The sequence below is a fragment of the Rutidosis leptorrhynchoides genome, chromosome 10 (assembly GCF_046630445.1).
Source record: "Rutidosis leptorrhynchoides isolate AG116_Rl617_1_P2 chromosome 10, CSIRO_AGI_Rlap_v1, whole genome shotgun sequence".
Lineage (NCBI taxonomy): Eukaryota > Viridiplantae > Streptophyta > Magnoliopsida > Asterales > Asteraceae > Rutidosis > Rutidosis leptorrhynchoides.
This window is the reverse complement of record NC_092342.1, coordinates 310,991,124-311,011,366: the sequence shown is the minus strand read 5'-3', so window position 1 is coordinate 311,011,366 and position 20,243 is coordinate 310,991,124. Positions and strand designations below refer to the sequence as shown.

The 20,243-nt window shown below is 34.2% G+C and overlaps 2 protein-coding genes across 2 annotated transcripts; one reads left to right on the top strand and one right to left on the bottom strand.

The window, feature by feature from the left end:
- The first annotated feature begins 14,188 nt into the window (after positions 1 to 14,188).
- On the top strand, positions 14,189 to 16,089 carry LOC139873654 (transcription factor GTE3, chloroplastic-like). The gene is made up of 2 exons (XM_071861594.1): positions 14,189 to 14,958; positions 15,764 to 16,089. Exon 1 carries the CDS (start codon positions 14,262 to 14,264, stop codon positions 14,925 to 14,927), a length of 666 nt encoding a protein of 221 aa, XP_071717695.1. The 5' UTR covers positions 14,189 to 14,261; the 3' UTR covers positions 14,928 to 14,958; positions 15,764 to 16,089.
- A 290-nt stretch (positions 16,090 to 16,379) lies between these two features.
- Positions 16,380 to 18,923, bottom strand: LOC139873416 (malate dehydrogenase 1, mitochondrial). The gene is made up of 7 exons (XM_071861346.1): positions 18,669 to 18,923; positions 17,872 to 18,045; positions 17,602 to 17,770; positions 17,443 to 17,504; positions 17,223 to 17,347; positions 16,978 to 17,095; positions 16,380 to 16,799 (listed from the first exon to the last, which is right to left on the bottom strand). The coding sequence occupies exons 1-7, from the start codon at positions 18,921 to 18,923 to the stop codon at positions 16,659 to 16,661; spliced, it is 1,044 nt and encodes a 347-aa protein (XP_071717447.1). The 3' UTR covers positions 16,380 to 16,658.
- Positions 18,924 to 20,243: the final 1,320 nt, after the last annotated feature.

Below are 20,243 nucleotides of genomic sequence, written 5' to 3'. Positions count from 1 at the left end.
ATCATATCTCTACATATTATATGTTATCTTTTTTATAGCTATGCATTATGCAACACACACACACACACACACACACATATATATATATATATATATATATATATATATATATATATATATATATATATATATATATATATATATATATATATATCCGTATTAAGTTGTGGCTACAGGTCCTTCAAAAAACAATCTCTTTGCACTCGGTGGAGAAACGACGTCCCTCTTATCCAAGAGTATAGAAATGATTGTTTACATTTCACCTCTCCAATAACTCATGGTATTAGGTATCGTTGTTGTATTATAAATTATGTTGGAATGGAATGACCTAAGTAGCACCAAGAACTTTTTATATTGTGGCTTCAGGTGGTATTATAGTTTCTCAAGAGTCAAGAATGCTATTTTCTCTTATTGATTGATTGATTGATGTATAAATATAAATACAAGACAGTTTACTTTATAATTCATTTTGTTAGGTTTATATATAGTGGATCTCTTTCTCTCTTTGATGTGGCCATTATGTATGACCTGGGCGGGCACTTTTCGAATATAAGTAACCAATAAACAGATATTGGTTATCTATCAGTAGCATGCACTATTGAACTTAACCTTAAACAAATCCAGTTCTAAAAAGCATCCAGTCTTTCTTCTGCTTTTTCATTCATACAGCCATTTAACTACTTAAATATAGCAGTATGTGTGTGTATATAACTATATATAATTATAAATGGGATGAGGAGAAAAGACATGCCCCTTGGAGAAAGTCAAATTGTATATGGTGTATATGGGCTTAGTTTATTCTCACAGGATCTTAAACATACATGTTTAACATCACTTAATATACCAATTAATATGATAATCTTGTCTTGTGTCAAAGCTTGCCTTTCCTTATTGTATTTATTTTATTGCGTTAGATGGTTTTGTTTTTGTTTAGGGTGCGTTTGATAAAACTGAATAATTTAGCATTGAATGGTTCTTATCTGAATGATTCAAAGGTTTTGAATTAAGTTTGTTCTAAATGACAATAACCTCTTTGATAATTATTTTAAACGAAAAATGTGAATTGTGTAAAATTAACTTAGTAAGCTTTGGCATGAACAAAAATTAGTTATTTAATACGTGTTTGTTGGATAATTTACAGAGAATATTACATAAAATTTAGGTGCTCAATGGTTAAGAGAGAATTTCGGTTTTAAATAGTTTAGCATTGAATGGTTCACCATGCAGTAGCATTTGTTATTCAGAGGTCAGAGACAAACACATTGAATTCTAAATGCCGGGAAAAACATAGAAGATTATTGCTATTTATTGAAGATATGATTACTAGTTTTGGTAAATATTGACATAGGATAGGTATTTAGCAATAAAATTGCATAAGGCCAAATCTCAATGACCTGGAGCCAACTTATATACAGTAAAATTAAGCTATGTTGTCATAAAAATACTTACATAAAATGGAACCCAGCTTGTAGACTCAATGCAGTGTGATAATATTATCACATTTCTTGATGCACATTGGTTGATCTATATATTTTAATTGCAAGGACTTAAAAGGTGACGAAAAACCATCATATGGAGAGAAAAGAAAATGCTCTTTGTAATGTACTAATGTTTCATGTAGGCTATTTTAATAAGCACACTTTATATATGTCAACTAGTAGAGTATGAGAGAGGTCTATCATGAAATCATAAGTGAAAAACACTTACCTAAGTAATTGAACTGTTATTACAATTAAAAAAAACCAAATTTATATGACAAAGGTTGTCTATATATATAAGTTCTAGTATCCTAACAAACCATCAACACTCATTTTCAAAATGGCATGTGCTACTAGGTTTTGTTTCTTTTTGTCTCTTGTTCTGCTTTCGGTTACCATCTCAGAAGCTCGCATTGTAAGAAACGAAGGGAGGTTGATTGAAAAGGCGAGAGAAATAATACAAGAAAGTACTCGAAGATATAATACAGAGCAACAAATTTCTCATTATAATGTGAACAGATTGAGCCCTGGTGGTCCTGACCCAAAACACCATTAGATATGTTGTTAATGATCGGGTTTGGGTCAATGCCTGAAACAATCAAGACAGGCTGATGTTTTTTTCTTTTTTTTCTTTTTTTTTTTTTTAGAAACGATATATGGGCTGTAAGAGCCAACAATCTTACTTTTGGCTGCAACCGAGATGTAACTTAACTTATCTATATTGAAATTTGAGCATTACAAGAATTTTATTCTGTTTTATTTGTATTTTTGGCCTTACAGAGAAGGTTGGTTGAATTATTCGCGAAGCGATATATAGTCCCCAAAAACTTGGGTCATTTTCAGCACGGTATAATCCACAATTTTTAATAGTATAAGAGTGTAACCGACAACTGATGAACTTGACCAACTTGGGTCGTTTTCAGCATCTTCTTCATATGTTTGTGGTGGTCCAGGACTATAATATAACATAAATGATTCCCTGCTAAATTTGCTTATGGTATGTGTTTTGTGCTTGTTTATATGCAGTTGATGCAAGAAATGAATTGTTAATAGACACTTGTTATTTACCATAATTCTATCCAACAATACTGATTATGGTGGGATCTAATGAGATCCTCCAAGGGAGTTCACTATTTTTCCTGAAAATTTCATACCTTTTTACCTGTGGTTTAAACTCCACCTCAGCGGCCATTAATCCGATAGGACCAAGCACATTGTCACATGAACTTGGCTTAGGTAATTCACTCCCTGAGGAGACTGGCATGACCCCCAAAATGTGTTCTATGTTTAGGATTTTTCTAACAACGTGTAATAAAGACTTGTACATTTTATTAACTGCCATTAAAAAGTCAATATTAACCGACATATTAATGCACATTGCGCTGTCATTAGAAAATCATCATGTTTATCATACACTTTTAAGTTGGTTGAACTGAAGTCGCTCGTTAGTATATAGTTCCACTCTGCATTCAAGGGACTATTACATGAGAAAATTTAATAGGATTTGCCTTGATCTAAACCTTCAATCTTCAACCTTCAGTTTAAAAATGTGTTACAGTTATCTTCCCGACATGTTTATTTTACTTTTGAAGTGGGGTTAGCTAAACCCACTCGTGAGTATATAGTTTCACTATGTGATGATGTACGGTTTAATTAGGGTTTGTAAATGGGGATGATCCGCTAGCTATCTTAAACCCTAATTTTTCCTCTATATATATAGGCAATAAATCTACATCAAACACCACCTCCACCTCATACGACCTTCCCTCTTGTGCCTAAGGCTTGCCCCACAATCTTCTATTCGATCGACACCTGACTTTCGGATTTTTTACTGTCTGGCTACTATAGAGGTGTTTTCCCACTGTCGCCACATCAGTCCGATCATTCGGGAGGACGCAACATTTAACCACTTGCGGACCGAAGTGTTAAATCCTGTAATCCTCAAAATCCCAATATTCATTTCACTCAAGAACATACAAGCTTTACGGTTATTAGTGCATAATTGTAAATCCCTAGTTCTAATTGGTTTATATGTTTACTTCAGTCATTTGTTATGGAATGATTTTGTAACTGAGCAATGAACTTTGGATTGATTGTTTACATTTGTTTACAAATTACATAATGAACATGTTAATGTTTGGATCCAAAGTTAAACTGACCAGACTGTCGGTCGACAGAAGCACTTTGTCAGTCGACAGAGTTAGGTCGGTGTAAACCTTGTTAGTATTGACTAACTCACGACAGTGTGAGTCAGTCGACCGATAGACTGAGTATGTCGGACTACAGTCACCACAGTGTATAAATATGGGTTACAGGTTTCATTCATAGTTTACACGCCTAATATCAACCCTAGCCATATTCTCTGTGTTCTATTCATTCCCATGCATACCCAACACGAATTCCCTAGGTCTAGGTTTGATTTATTAAATCCTGCAAGTTAGGTTTATTCGATTAAAAGCTTTGTCGAGTGTTTGCGCCTTTAAATCGAGTTATACGTTTGTGCCTAGATCAAATATGTCCAACAACGATGAATATTTGCTTTTGCATTAAATGTGTGCCGTCTTTTTTGTACTTGGTATAATTGCGACTTGGAGTTCCGTATACGTGTTCAACGTATAACATCAAACTGGAGGACTTAATCATGTGCATATCTGCGCATGCGCTAGTTGCAAGTATATTTGCACTTAAACGTAGTAAAAGAATCTTTTTCACGCAGATTACCATTATATGTTCTGCACCAATTTTCCTTTGTAATAACTGTGCATCCCCCCAAAGTCGATTTAGATAGATATTCAAATATGGCTAAGATTTCCTTATTTATAGCCTCATATCGTGGGAATTAATCGTGGAAAAGATACAGCGTTTGGTTTTTCTAGAATAAAGGCTTAGCCATAATATAAACCTTAGGATTCACGAAAACCATATACAATCGATCAAGCTTCTACTATGTCGGATTCATTCTTAAACGGAAGATTTTCTTCTAAAGTTTTTAGGTTAGTTCAAGTAACGGTAACCTACAAACCTTCTTGGGCAATTGAAGGGCAACCACTTTCAATGGTGTAGTCAACATTTAACCGGTACTCTATCGATATCTTCATTTCGATACGCGTTATTTAAGGTAATCGGACTGAAAAGTTAAATTCTGATATTTGTACACCCGATGATATTGCAGTGAATGACGTATTTATCTTTTGGTAAATATATGCTTTATTTTGTTAGAACGGCAATATCGGCATCGAATCCTCTCATTTGCCACTCACGCACCCGTTATGAAGAAACTTCTCGCATCTATCGCGCAAAGCGTATCCGGAATACTTTAGGTTAACTGTTTGGCCCGCACATAGTGAAGGATACCAGAGGCATAACCTTTGGAGAAACCCCCCCCCCCCCCCCCACACACACACTCTCTCCCATGATTTGAACCTGCACCTATTTTTTTCAAGGATACAGGCCCACAAACAATTGACGCTTTTTACCACTCAACCAATAGTTCGGTGGTGACGTGCTTTATTAGTATATTATGAATGGATTATCACATGGGAAAAGTCTGTAGGATTTGCTAGTATGTTTTTAACCTAACTTTTGACCATCCATGATATACAATTCAATTGATGAGGCCCAAATTTGACATAAAGTAGGGTAAGTAACAAAATCCGAAGTTATTTCAATTCACTGAATATAGATGGGATTCTTAACAAATTTTGAAAAAAATCCATCAACCTTACTTTACACTATATTAGCTTTCACCTTCATATTTAGCATGTGTTGGTAACTAAAACATCACCCTATGAATTATCTATATTTAATTATTTTCATTATTATTATTAATTATTATTATCATAATCATAATAATCATAATCATAACATAATGGTTATCTTCTACCACCACCCAACCACCCAATCCCACTACCACTAACCCAACACACAATAATCTATTATGATTCTATTACTACAACCTGCAGTTGCTTATGTACAAATGTGAGCCTACTATAGGCTTGTATCTTGTACATTGATCATATATGGTTGTCTAACTTGATAACAATAAAAAAAAAAAAAAAAAGATCATCAAAACTATCAACAAACCCACCTCAAAAAAAAAAAAAAAAAAAAAAAAAAAAAAAAAGAATCTCATCTAGAAAAGATCAAGAACTATCAACAATGACTCTAATTTTTGTGCAGTGTACAACTGTAGAAGAATTGGCCATTCGGATACAATGCTGCCTACGATTGTGTACGTCAATAGACTAATTTGCATTTTTAAATCATCAACTAATTAAATGGTGCATAAAAAGAAAGTGCTTGTCTTGTAGTTATAATTAGTCCAAATCAGATTAGACTAGTGATAGTGTAAAGTGGTTTTATCTTGCTGGCTGTGATTACTACCAATGTCTCTTCATCTTTTGTGTGCCTTTATACGTAATTTTGCACGTGTAATCGTATGAAAGAGAAAAAAACAGATCAGGATTAACGTATACAAGATATAATCGTCACTGCACAAAGCGAAAAACATCACAAAAAAAACTTTAAGCTGCATATGCAGTTGTCATTAGCAAGAAAAAGGACAAAACAAAGAGCTCATGCAAGTTGAAAATGACAATAAATCGACTTCGAGTAAAGCATACTACGTCTTTATCTGTTTGGCATGATGTATTAACTTCATGTGTAAAGTAACTAACAAAAGCAACAACAAGAAAACAGAATTTAACAAGAAAACAGAATTTAATGACTAGATGATAAACTACAACTTCCTACTCTGATGACATTTGTTAAACCATGGGCTAAAGCTACTAATATTATTAATTTGTATAGGTGCCATTTGTGCTTGTTTTTAAGATGTTATTGTCTGAACATCTGCGAATCATATGTCTGTTGTACAGATGTAGCCTAAAGGTCTTTATGTTGAATATTAAAGACTTTTTGTTTTTATGTCTGAATAAGATATTATTTTATCTTATACTTTTAGAAAAACAAACAGTTTTTAATAAAAACGTTTGTGGGCGCGTAGACTTAAGACATAATAAGATGTGCAGGCTAAAAAATAAAGAACACCTAAATTAATAATAATATGTTCCCAATTGTGATTTAGCCTTTTAATATTAAATCATGGATCATATTTTATACTACCAATTACAATTTGGAAGTCAAAGAGTTATCTGTTTGGACGACATCTTAATTGGGTCGGTATTACACCTTTTAATTACAGTAGCTTTCTGTGATTCTTTATCATCGATGATCTTACTATCCACTAGCCACTTTTGTCTTTTCTTCTTAATATTCTCTATATAAACAACGTGTTACCATCGTTCTAATTATCCTCTTCGTTTTCATAATCATAATACACACGTACGTACGTTCATGGCTAAGGTAACAAATTTTTTATTTGTTTTGTTATGTATAACAGGAAGTTTGTTGATACCTGGTTCAAGTTCAAACCGAGTGTTTATATTTCATGATTTACATGAAATGCAAGTTAGAGAAGATACACGTAGTATTTTGAATAAACACGGGTTTGATCAACCGTTGTTGAAGTATTATTGGAGGAGGGCGATGATGGAAAACGGTCCGACGAGATTGGCTCCTGGTGGTCCAGATCCTCATCATCATTAAGTGAACTTTGGTTCTTACATTTTGTCCTGTTTGTGTTCATGTTGTCTTATAGATGAGAATTTAGGTAAAGGAAACATTTTGTTTCTTTATTTCCTGAGTTGTAACTGAATTTGAATATTTGACAAAAGATCTTGATTTATGCAATTACTTATCTGTTATGATCCTTGTAAGTGTGCACATACGCATGCACATTATAATTACAACTGTCTTTTTCATTAGTTGATTTGGTAGTGATATGTACAACATGGTTTTTGTCCGTACAGTACGATTAATAATGTTTTATGTTTTTTTGTTAGCGATGAAACACCTATGAACAAATACATTGACTTCCTCATAGAGGGTAAAACTGTTAGACAATGCGAAACCCGTTCATTATTATTCATTATCGAATCAGTATTTATAGAGTACATAGTAACCATGACCCAATTCCATATATTGGACTTGGGGCTAATCTAATACCTCTAACACTACCACGTAGTTCGAACGGCGAAATCGCGAAAGTTTCGATTGGAAAGAGAAAACAATAAACATAAAAGAATAAATAAAAACACAATTTTCTCTTTAATTTGTTGTATGAAATTGATTGATTGATATCGCTGATTGGTTGCGATGCTTGACTGCGTTTCCTTTTCCGTAACGTTTTTTTTTTACGTCGTGACTTGCTTGCCTAAGGATTGAGCAGGACTTATCCTTCAAAGTTGCAAAATAAGAGAGTTTTTTTTTTTTTTTTCATATTCCTCTTTTTTCAGGGTTTAGAACTCAGGCCCACGCCGATTAGGGTTGCAGAAAATTGACTGAAATGAGAGATAATAGAATAGAAGAATAAAATAAAAAGAAAAAAAATACGTGAGACAAGGCTGTATGGTTTTTTTTTTCTTTTTTCTTAATCCCATGATTCACTTTTACAAACGTAAGGTTTAACCAATTGTGAAGTGGGCAATAAAAGGAATTTGGTGAACAAAAAACAAAAACAGCATAGATGCGTGAATAAGAATTGCAGTGCGTGGTGGCATTCTCCAATGATAGAAGCGAACATACAAAATAAAATATGACGGTAACTTCACCGTTTCTTTCTTTATGTTTTTTTCTTTTTAGGGTTACGATTGATAAGGGGTTGAGTGTTTTGACGGGGCGGAGATAGCGGCCAAGAAAGCCGACTAGGTCTCGAGATCAGACCTAAGTTCTGGTTACCATGTTAGACAATGCGAAATCCATTCATTATTATTCATTATCGAATCGGTATTTATAGGGTACATAGTAACCATAATCAACCCTAATGGACCCAATTCTATATATTGGACTTGAGCCTAATCTAATACCTCTAACAAAACTTGAGTAATCAAGTCCTCCGAACGCGAGATCTGGTACCGGGTGAATTGCGCATTATGCGCACCCTCTGATCACACTCCATTTCTGAACAATTTGACATAGTCAGGAAATGAATTCGGGTGATGTGCTTCATTGGATAACTCGGTGGCCACTCAAACAAGCATGCGTGGTTAATAATGATTTATGTTGTTGTACAGTGTGACAACATAAAACATTTTTAATTATCAGTTTTATGTATGGAACATAAAATTAAAATGCTGATAACATATGAAAAACATAAACTGCTTATAACGTTTTAAATGCAACTGTGCATATCGTTTTTTACAAAATAATAATAATAATAATAATAATAATAATAATAATAATAATAATAATAATAATAATAATAATAATAATAATAATAATAATAATAATAATAAAAAAAATTATAAAAAAAATAAAAACTTGAACTCAACATCATATTTTTATATATGTTTTTTTGAACGGTGATATTTTGACATCAGTAGATCATTTATTTCAACGAACATCATCATTTGCACGTAACACACACGTTCGGGCGAAAACCCGAACCCGATCGACGGTACCCGGGAACACATCTATTCGAACAGTGGTCCGGGTAGAGGTCCGTGAACAGAGGCGATTCTATGTTATAACCGTGGAGTCATGGGACACCGCTAGTTTGAAAATTTTTATTAGAAAATACTTTTTAAATTATATAAGACACCACTAAATTTAAATGTATGACCCCATATATTTTTTAAATATGTAGTTTTTTCCTTTATATTGTATAAGATACCACTAAATTATACTATTCGGACCCCATATATTTTTCGAATTTATAATTTTTTTAAGGTAAAGTATCACTAAAATAGCAATCTAATATAATTGGTACTGAAAAAAATTTCGGGACTCCATTGAGTTATGATTCTAGAATCACCACTGTCCGTGAACGAATCCGGTAAAACCTCCTTATGGGGTCAATATATACCACCATTATTGTTGTTCAATTGGTTTAAAGAAAATCATGTTATCCTTAAGGATCGAACTCATGACCTCTTCATATTCCACGACACAAAGTACATGAAGGGACCGTTGAGCTATGCCCGCAATTTCCTCACCATCATATTTTGTTCATCTCTCATCACAATTGGAGCAATATAAAATGGAACATATCGATGATGAAAATATGAAATCCAGTTACGATATACTAACAGAAAGGTGTGTGGTTAATTGCATCATCTTTTTCAGATGATGCACGTGCACCAACATGTCGTGTAAAGTGACTTTGAAGATATATCTAATAACCTAGAAAATTTGAGTGGGAGAGGTAAAATATGTATTTAAAAAAAAAATATGTATTTAAAGTCTAGAATGTGATTATTATGAATATATTAATTAATTTTAATACTTCTTTCTTCCCATATCTATTTTCCATTATTTTTTTTTGGACTGTTCCAAATTAACTGTGCATTTTTATAAGTGGATAAGAACAAAGACAAAAAATAGGCAAAAAGTAAGGATTAAAATTGCAAAGTTAACAAAAAGTAAATGTGTCATATATTTTTTCTTAAACCGTTTGAAACAGGAGGAGTATAATACTAATATAGTGAAAAAATAAAGTTTAAAATCAAAAGAAACGAAACACTTGAAGGAATAAGTTACTTTCTTGTTAAACGGTTAATTGAGATGTTAAAATAATAGTGCAAACTAAACTAGCTCTGGACATGGTTCACAGTCGTTGAGCATGAGTTCCCGAGAGGCGAGGGTTGGACCTCTGATCCGTTACGATTTAGAATAGAACGTCAATCATAAAGATATTAAATATATGTCCTTGTTATCGTTCAAAGTGGAATAATAATATTAATAATAGGTTGTACGAAAGAAACAAGAGTGAGGAATAAAGAGTTTCTCTCTTTTTTCTCTCTAATTACAAATTATAGTACATAGACTTTTTGTAACCAGAGGCTTAATCCCCTCTTCTCTCAACTCATGTATTGTATTTGTATTTATATCATAAAAAGTAAGGCCATATATCCACAATTCATTAAATTGGGATCGTGGGTTACATGGTTAGTCACCACCCATGTGAACGTGGGATTTCTTTTGACTACTCCATGTTATTTCTCATTTCTCGAAGTCGATTTATTTGATCTTGGATCAACCTCGGTCCCGGAGTGTTAGTTGATGCAGTTTGATCTCGATGGGCGAGGCGGTTTTATTTCCTTTCCATACAATATTTTATTCACTTTCTTTCATTTTCTCTTTGTCAAAATTTCGAGAACACTAATTATTTTTATTTTTAAACTTTCTGAAGTGTTTATCGAGTGATCTTAAAGTTGTTTCGTGCTTGCTATTAGATCATTTCCAACGATGGTGCTTTCAAATTAACACACTTCCACATCAACGTCACATCACAATTTTCTTCTCATTTCCTTACAATCATTTGATTGTAATATTGTAATCATACAATAATTCATTAATATAGTGTTGGGAAATTACGGTCTCACTAATTCCCACCACCCAACCCAACAATAATAGTAAAGAAATAAGAACAATACACAACACAAGATTTAACGTGGAAACTCCAAAACAAGAGAAAAACCACTGACCCCCAAATAGAGAAATACACTATATCACAAATTGTTACAATGATATAGACGACTCTCTTAAGCCAACTACACTCTCCAAAATATTTAACTAATACAACTCTCAAACAAGAGTAAGAAAGAAAGAAATAATCAAATACTTAAAGTGTATTGATTGGTGCGATTTGGAATGAAGACTTAGCCCCTCTTATATAACCAAGTCACTCACCCCTCACATCTTCCTCCCACCAATGTGGGATAAACATATCTTCTACTAGCCAAAATAAACCAACAAATCTCCACCTTTTGGATAGAAGAAGATAACCATGCTTCCACATTGCAAGGATAACCGATGTAGACGCTTCCTCGACGACAACTTCAAGATCCTCATCTTCATGCCGTTGACATTATCTCCCAAGAGACAAAACTTGCATCTTCATCGAACATCGTCTAAACCGACAATCATTGTCATCACAGACAATCATAACTCTTAACAAGAATTATCATACTCCACCATTAAGAGTATAGCACTTAGAATATCACATTCCAAGCATTTCACCTCGGCACATGTTGTTGAACAACCAGCTGAAACTTTATGGTGCAACTTCCCTGTTTGGCTTTCCCGAAAGTCCCATCAGCTACAACATCAGTTTCCACCACACAACCTGCATCAACGCCAAACCAATGCCCATGTGTAATTGTGGAACCGCTAACGAACATCCCTTTCCACGGTGGCGCGGACACACCATGAGGATGACGTGACTTCAGAAGAATTCGTCACTCTCCGTAACAACGGAGACAATGTTAGCGTCTTTGGAGCCATTTGCCGGATTAGCTCCACCGGGACAATTAACCCTTACATGTCCAGTCTTCCCGCACTTCCAGCATGTCAGATTCTTTCTAGAGTTTCTCTTCTGCCTATCCGAACACAACAGTACCGTAGCTTCTGATGACGAGACTCCGTTACCTTCCAATCTTTTCTCCTCGGATAGGAGCTTGCTAGTAACATCTTCAAACTTCAACGTTTCTTTCCCGTACATTAGAATAGGTTTCATGTGCTCATAGGACGATGATAAAGATAATATCAACCTCAAAGCTTTATCTTCATCATCCGTTTTAACTCCAATAACCTCCAGTTCCGAAACAATACCGTTAAGAATACTTAGATGATCTGAAATCTTTGAACCCCCATCCATACGCAGAGTATGAAATTGTTCTTTAAGACACAACCGATTTGAGATGCCCTTGCCCTGGTACAACTGCTCTAGTTTAACCCAAAGCTCCTTTGTCGTTGATAACCCGTGCACATTTGCAAGCACGTTATTTGCAAGACACAAACGAATCGCACTTGCTGCCCTCAAATCCGTATCATCCCATTCTTCTTCATCGAACTTACTGCTAGAATCACTGCCGGGAACAAAGGTGGGTTTACCTTTCAATGCCTTGTGTAACCCGGACTGAATCAACACATCCTTGACTTGAACCTGCCATAAGCCAAAATTGATCATCCCATCAAATTTCTCAACATCAAACCTCATTGGACTGAACTTCGACATCGTATCCGTATCCTATAAACAACACTTTCTCTGATTTTGCTCACGTTTCGAATAGCCAAAAGATGTAGCAGGTAGTCAGGACCCTTTAAATCGGAAATCCACAACTAGGCCACTAACAAATCCAACTATTACTACGAATCAGAAAAAATATTGTCTAACCAGATACCCTATACGATCAATAGAACTCGTTTCTTATGTGGACGATCCACTCCCGTGGCAACCACAGAGCATACTCCGACTCCTATAACCGAGACCCCCGTCAAACCTGACGCTCTGATACCAGTTGTTGGGAAATTACGGTCTCACTAATTCCCACCACCCAGCCCAACAATAATAGTAAAGAAATAAGAACAATACACAACACAAGATTTAACGTGGAAACTCCAAAACAGGAGAAAAACTACCGGCCCCCAAAGAGAGAAATACACTATATCACAAATTGTTACAATGATATAGACGACTCTCTTAAGCCAACAACACTCTCCAAAATATTTAACTAATACAACTCTCAAACAAGAGTAAGAAAGAAAAAAATAATCAAATACTTAAAGTGTATTGATTGGTGCGATTTGGAATGAAGACTTAGTCCCTCTTATATAACCAAGTCACTCACCCCTCACATCTTCCTCCCACCAATGTGGGATAAACATATCTTCTACTAGCCAAAATAAACCAACATATAGCAAGTCTCAATTTTTAGGAGAAAGTATGTCATGATTGTCGTGTCGTAGATTAGTGGTGGTGAGTGTTGATGTGTGCCCGATGTAACATTTAGTCCCTACAAAAATATATCTATAGTCGGGAATGGAAAGAAGTATGTCATGCTTAAGGATGACAAAGGATCAGATATGGAACGGGTGATGGCGTATCCATATCTATATAGTTTTTGTTCATCCATATCCATATCCATATCCATTTAATTTCAGTTGATCCATCCATATCCATATCCACTGGATGAAGCGGGTTAATGGCTATCTGTTGGTTATTAAAAGATGTTATAATATTTCCTAATATGCGATAAAAACAAAAACGTAGTATAGCAAAAATGAATATAACATGACATAATCAAAATATATCCACAAGAATGTGTAATTTTTGTTGAAGATAAAACATATTTGTTGACTTTACTATTAAACATTGATTATGAAAAAGTAAATATGTAATTTGTTCGTTTATTTTGTTAGATTATGTGTTTTATTGTAATATATCACAATTATTTCATTATATCGTTGAAAGAAAAATGTAAATCTAACGGTAAATGCATTTGTAATAGTAAATATATAAGCATATATTAATATTTGTGTATTTGTATATATGTATTTCAGGTGTTAATAGATATATCCATACATGAAATTTTTCATCCATGTGTATATCCATATCCATTTAAGTTCATCCATATCCGTTACGAAGCGGGTGGATCACATAAATATGGATCATCAAGAATGGCTGATGAAACCACTAATTTATTTTTCTACAGTCACTTTTAACTTCTCTTCCCTCTCACTGCAGATCCATCATCATACCACTCAAAAACCTAGTTTTGCTACCAATGCTCCATTTTTTGTTCCCAATTCTAGGGTGTAGTTAACATGGTTTCATTTTGAAACCCTAGCTTCTTAGTTACTTTTAAAACCGGAAATATTTTGGTATTTGAAAGAAATTAGGGTTTTTAATTTCGTTTTATAGTGTCAATTGCTGTTTGCATTATGGATGCTGATAAGATAAGCAAAGGTAAGAGTAGTTGGGGAGATAATAGTAATAGTAAAGTTTATACAAGAATGATTAACAAAAGTACTGAAATTTACCCAAATCAATTTGCTACTCATCCCAATGTAACTAAATCAGTTGTATCATTGATGAATAATCGAGTCAAGATTAATTTAAAGCATGTGAAATCGAACAATGAGAGTAAAGCGCTTAGCAAGAAGCTAAAATTAGAGGTTGATCAAGTTAGGGGTTTAGTTCAAAAGCTTGAAGAAAAAAAACTTAGGGCTAAGGCGTTTAAGAGTTGTAACGGTTTGCTTAATCGGTTAATGAAGCATAAGAATGGTTGGGTGTTTAATGAGCCTGTTGATGCTGAGAAGTTTAGGGTGAATGATTACTATGAGGTTATCAAGCAGCCTATGGATTTAGGAACGATTAAGAGTCGGCTTGCTCAAAGCTTTTATAAGTCGCCTAAGGAGTTTGCGGATGATGTTAGGTTAACGTTTCGTAATGCTTTGAAGTATAATCGTGAAGGGCATGAAGTTCATACTATGGCTGAACAGTTGTTGAAGGTATTTGAAGACAAGTGGATGGTGATTGAGTTGGAGTGTAATCCGGATTGGATGTATGCATTGGTGTTTGATGCAGAACGTTCGCGTAGGACTTGAATGTTTGATGCATCACTTGCTTTTTTTGATGGTATGTTTGTTGTTATTGTTGGCAAATTTTAGTTATTATCTTGGAACATTATGTTTGATTACCTGCTTATCTTGACTGTTACTAATGTATGCGACATAGCATTATTTTTGTGCCCTACTATAAAGATGAAATCGTGCAGTGACTGTTATAAGCAAATGTGTGTAAGATGCAACATTGTTGACTGTAGACATGAAATTCATATTTGAAACTTGCAAATGTTATTGTTTAGTATATTCTTTGCGGGAAATATTCATTCGCATCCTTAATTTTGCTTGAAAACGAGGTAAACCTCAGCCCTTGGATCAACATAATCAATGGCTAGGATTAAAAACGCGGAACATTCACATGTGATTGTAATATCCAATCTCTATTCTTTGCTATTGTGGATTCCTGGTTTGTGGCTAGTTGATTCAGTTTTGGTCAAAGGTTTAAACTTTAAACCATCCGTTAGTTTATAGTTAAAAAATATCCGACTCATTAGTTATTTTCATTATTAGCAGTGTCATAATTCGTCTAATTTTGTTTGTTCCACCTTTGAAGTTACAAGAATTCCATGGTGAATTTTTGTAATCCATTGCGATGATGCGTGTATACAAAAATCCAATTTGTTCAGTTAGAAGTAGGACTTGAACCCACAATGGCCCTTTTGGTAACGTGTATGTGTTTATAGTTTGTCTAGAATTTGAATGGAGTTTTTCTTTTTCGCAGTTCATTGCATTTTGCCTAATAGAATGTTGTTTATTGCCCGCTTTGCAGTTTGTGACAGTATGTTGTGACTGACCTTCCGTAATCAATGCTTGTGCAGAACAACTTTCTAGCTGGTTGCTGATGGGAGACATATGTGATGCTGGAGAGTCAATTAAGAATGTAGGTTTGTTTTATTAATGGTTATTTACTACTGCAGCAAATAGTCTATGTTATGTATAGATCGGTCCTAGCTGTAGGAGATGGATGTAAGATGCAAGTAATTCACAGTAGATACATTTAAACAGGTCCTGCCAAATGCAGATTAGGTAGTCAGGACGAAAAACTTATCATGCATCTATCATAACCGTTATTAGCTTGTGCTATTATTTACGAGTAGTTGGTTTGTCCCTGTTCTACCAGCACATGGAAATCTTTATGTAGGATCGTCCCATCTGTCAGATTATTGTTCATCGGACATGAATCTCATGATTGACGTTTCTACTTTGTTTTGCATTGTTGGCTACACATCTTACGTTGGTCGCCCAATTGTAATTTAGAACACCAATCGTGTTAAACTGTTAATATTATAATCAAGATCTGTGTTGCATTGTTGTAAAAATAAATTCACAACATTTAGCTTCATGATTAACAGTGTACAAGAAAAACTTGAGACATTGAGATCCAGTTTTATTATTTAATATCAGGCATTGTGTGACTAGATGTGATCATATATATTTTAAAAGCATAATGACAAACTATCGTTGTCTGTAATCACTAGATTGTAGTTGGTCAAACAACAATGTATATGCCAACAGCAAGCATCAAGCAATCTAAACACTCCTTAAGGGAATGTGGTTAATTTTCCCTCTTATTGGTCAGGTAAGTAAGCCTATTGCATCCTGAATAACAATCAAACAAAAGGGAGGGGTACAACAAAAGTTCAACCAATGTCCAAAACTGTGCCAATCTCTTTTAAATAACACGAATGAGTAGTAGAAACCAAGAGGCTAACTTTAACTCTGGTTCGCAAACTTGATTCCCTTCTCGATAGATGACTTGAGCTCGGGCAAAAGGATCTCCAAACCTTGTTTCTCGTAATCGTTAAGTGAGCCGAGTCCCAGTACTTCCTCTACACCATTTTTGCCTAATCTCACCTGTAAAAAGATGAAATAATGTTATAAAATTTGTCATTTAACGGGGTCAAACTTCTTCATAATGGGCTGAGCTCAAGTTTAGCAATGGAAAAGGAGGATTTTGGTAAAGGGGTCAAGTGACAGTTAATCTGTTGATGCAAAGGCAAGTAAACAATATTTAGAGCAACAGTGGGAGTACCTTTGATGCAAAGAAAGGTAGTTCAGTTACATTTGATTGCACAAATGAGCATTCTACAACATCCGGGACCCCATTAAGTCCTTTCAAACAAGCATCGGCAAATATTGCTCCAGCATAACTGCATAAACAAACATGATATAAACACTCAGTACAAACACATATATGTCCCGAACTAAAAAACTTCTTATTGTAACAATTGACAACACAAGCAATGAAGAGAAACGAGAAAATTAGTTGAGACTTACGCCATAGAAAGTGTAGCTGAACCCTTTCCAGCCTTGGCCTCCACAACCTCTGTACCACCATCTTGAGTTCGTTTTGTTAAAGCAACTATCTCGTCTTGTGATAAACTGTTTGCTTGTGGTGTAGCCTTCATTTGTAACCAATCATCAGTATCATACCCCAACGATTATAAATAACACCACTTATATACAGCCAATATGTATTAACAAAAGCGGTTAATACCTGAGAAAACAATGGTAAAATGGTAACACCAGCATGGCCACCAACAACGGGCACATTGACACCTGTGGAATATGAATACCAAATTAAGCGTGATACAATTTATATGGAAAAAATGACTATCTTTTTTTTTATGTTAGTTCAAGGATGTAGGTAACTTACCAGCAACTGGAACCTTTGCCTTTCCAGCATAGAAAGTTTTTGCCCTAACAACATCAAGTGTGGTCACACCAAACAACCTTCTCTCATCATAGGTACCTGCTTTCTTAAAGACCTCAGCAGCAATGGGTACCGTGGAGTTGACAGGGTTACTGATCATATTAACCAATGCCTGATTATAACAACATGATCCTTAATTCCTTAATCAAAATTGTTATACAAGTGGGAAAAAACAAAACAGAAAAGTATTTAATGATTTAGTTGAGTACTCACGTGAGGACAATACTTGGCGATAGCTGTGCACAGGCCCTTAACAATACCAGCATTGATGTTGAAAAGATCATCGCGTGTCATACCTGGTTTCCTTGGTACACCAGCTGGAATGATGACAACATCAGCTCCTTCCAATGCCTTCCCCAAATTTTCATCACCCATGTAACCAACCACCTATGTAACAGAATACCGATATATTAATATTAATATGTCAACAAACCAAACTTAATTTTTACTTAAATTAGAATGAAGCATAGTTGTAAGAGCATCTGTTTTTTTTTTCTTTTTTTTTTGAACGGCGATTTTTTTGGCATCAGTAGATGTGAACGAATCCGGTAAAACCTCCCTATAGGGTCAATATATACCACCATTATTGGTGTTCAATTGGTTTAACGAAAATCATGTCATCCCTAAGGATCGAACCCATGACCTCTCCCTATCCCATGACACAAAGTACATGGGGAGAACTGTTGGGCTATGCCCGCAAGTTCTTAAGAGCATCTGTTATAAGGGGAAGGATAAGGTCAGTCTACAAATAATAACAAATTACAAATAGTAAACATATATTTTTTAAATTAAAAACAACCAAACAATAGCAACTATAATCATGGAGGCCTAAACAAGTTTATATTGACCTAATTTTTTCCTAAGATCTAAAAACCTAGAAGCTAAATATGATCATAATCAACACAATTAACCGTTATAAGCTATTATGATGCTTTATAAAGGATACAATTGTCATTTTGCAAACGTATGGTACAGAAAAAAAGAGCTAAGAGAATAAGTTAGTGATAAACCTCAGATCTGGTGTTGATGTGGCTGACGTCAGCAGCAACACCGGGAGTACCGGCAATATCGTATAAGGATAAACTAGATACAAGAGGATTTAATTTCATGAGAAGTGAAAGCGGTTGTCCGATACCGCCGGCGGCACCTAAGACCACGACCTTACGTTCCGGAGCAGATTCCGTTGAGTAACTCCGGCGGAATAAAGTTGAAGATGATGATTTCTGAAGCGAAGATCGGATCGATTTCAACATTTCGGTCCTCATAATTATTGCAACTACACAAATCAAAAGGGTTTAAAGATGAGAGTATCAATGAGATATGAACTACCACAGTGTTGGAATTGGAATTTAAAGAGAAACAAAAAATATACTCCGTAACTAGTTTAAAGAAAGTATACTAAAGGTCCCTGATCTATTCATTTATTTCATTTTCGTTTATAAAGAAAAAAGGTTGTGCCCATAGTTAGACCACTATTAAACCTGACGTCGATGTATGATTGATTTTGCACTTTTCGAAAAAGAAAAAAAAAATTAGTTTTTTGATTGTGACGTAAAAGTTTTATGAATTGAAGTTTTATAAAAGTTAGTGTTAAATTTGAATTAATAAAAATATTGAAAGATACGTTAAAGTATGATTGAAAGTTAGATGAAAAAAAAAATTAAATAATATGTACTGAATGATTGAAAGCTTTTTTTTTAAAGGCAAACACAAACATCCATATACGAATTTAAACACGAATATACACATGTGACATGTCCATCCCGGGACTCGAACCCCCAACCTATAGATTGAATGGGTCAACTCAATCCGCTAGATCAATGGCCCTTTGATCTAAAACATAAAGTTTTGAATAGTAACATGTGAAGTCAACAATTTTGCCTTCTTCCTATTTTTAAAATGTTCTCTTATAAATTATTACCACTATCCTAACGTATGGACTTCCTAACTCGTTAACACTACTTATTAAACCATAGACGGCCAAATACCACCATCCTAAATACTACTTATCCTGCCGATACACATGTTTTGAAACAAATACTACTTATATTTAAGTAGCCAAAATAATCATAACAAATACATTAAAAATCGACATTTAATTCTAATATCGTTTTTCTCTATATTTTAATATTAATATTAATATTAATATTAATATTAATATTTTAATATATTATTAATTAATTATTTTAATGTTTAGTTAAACTAAATTCAAAAAAATAAATACGAGAACTGCATTCAAATTTGAAAAGCAAACCGAAATTGAAACGGAACTGAAAAACCGATTTCTAATTCAGTTCAGTTATCATTCGTTTTTATTTGATTCGTTTTTGAATTAATCGATTACTCTCTTACCTCTTAGAATCTAATATTATTAAAAACTACTGTACAATCACAAAGCTTCTATAAATTTCTAAACTAAATACCCATATAACAGTGATGTACAAGTATTACAAATTCAATTAAGTATTTAATGGAGTAATTACAAACATTCGAGTAAGATTTAAAGTTGACATTTTTTTTGATGATATCACCACCAAGTTATCTTGTAAACATATACATTTTCAATATAAAAAGTTTTCATATCA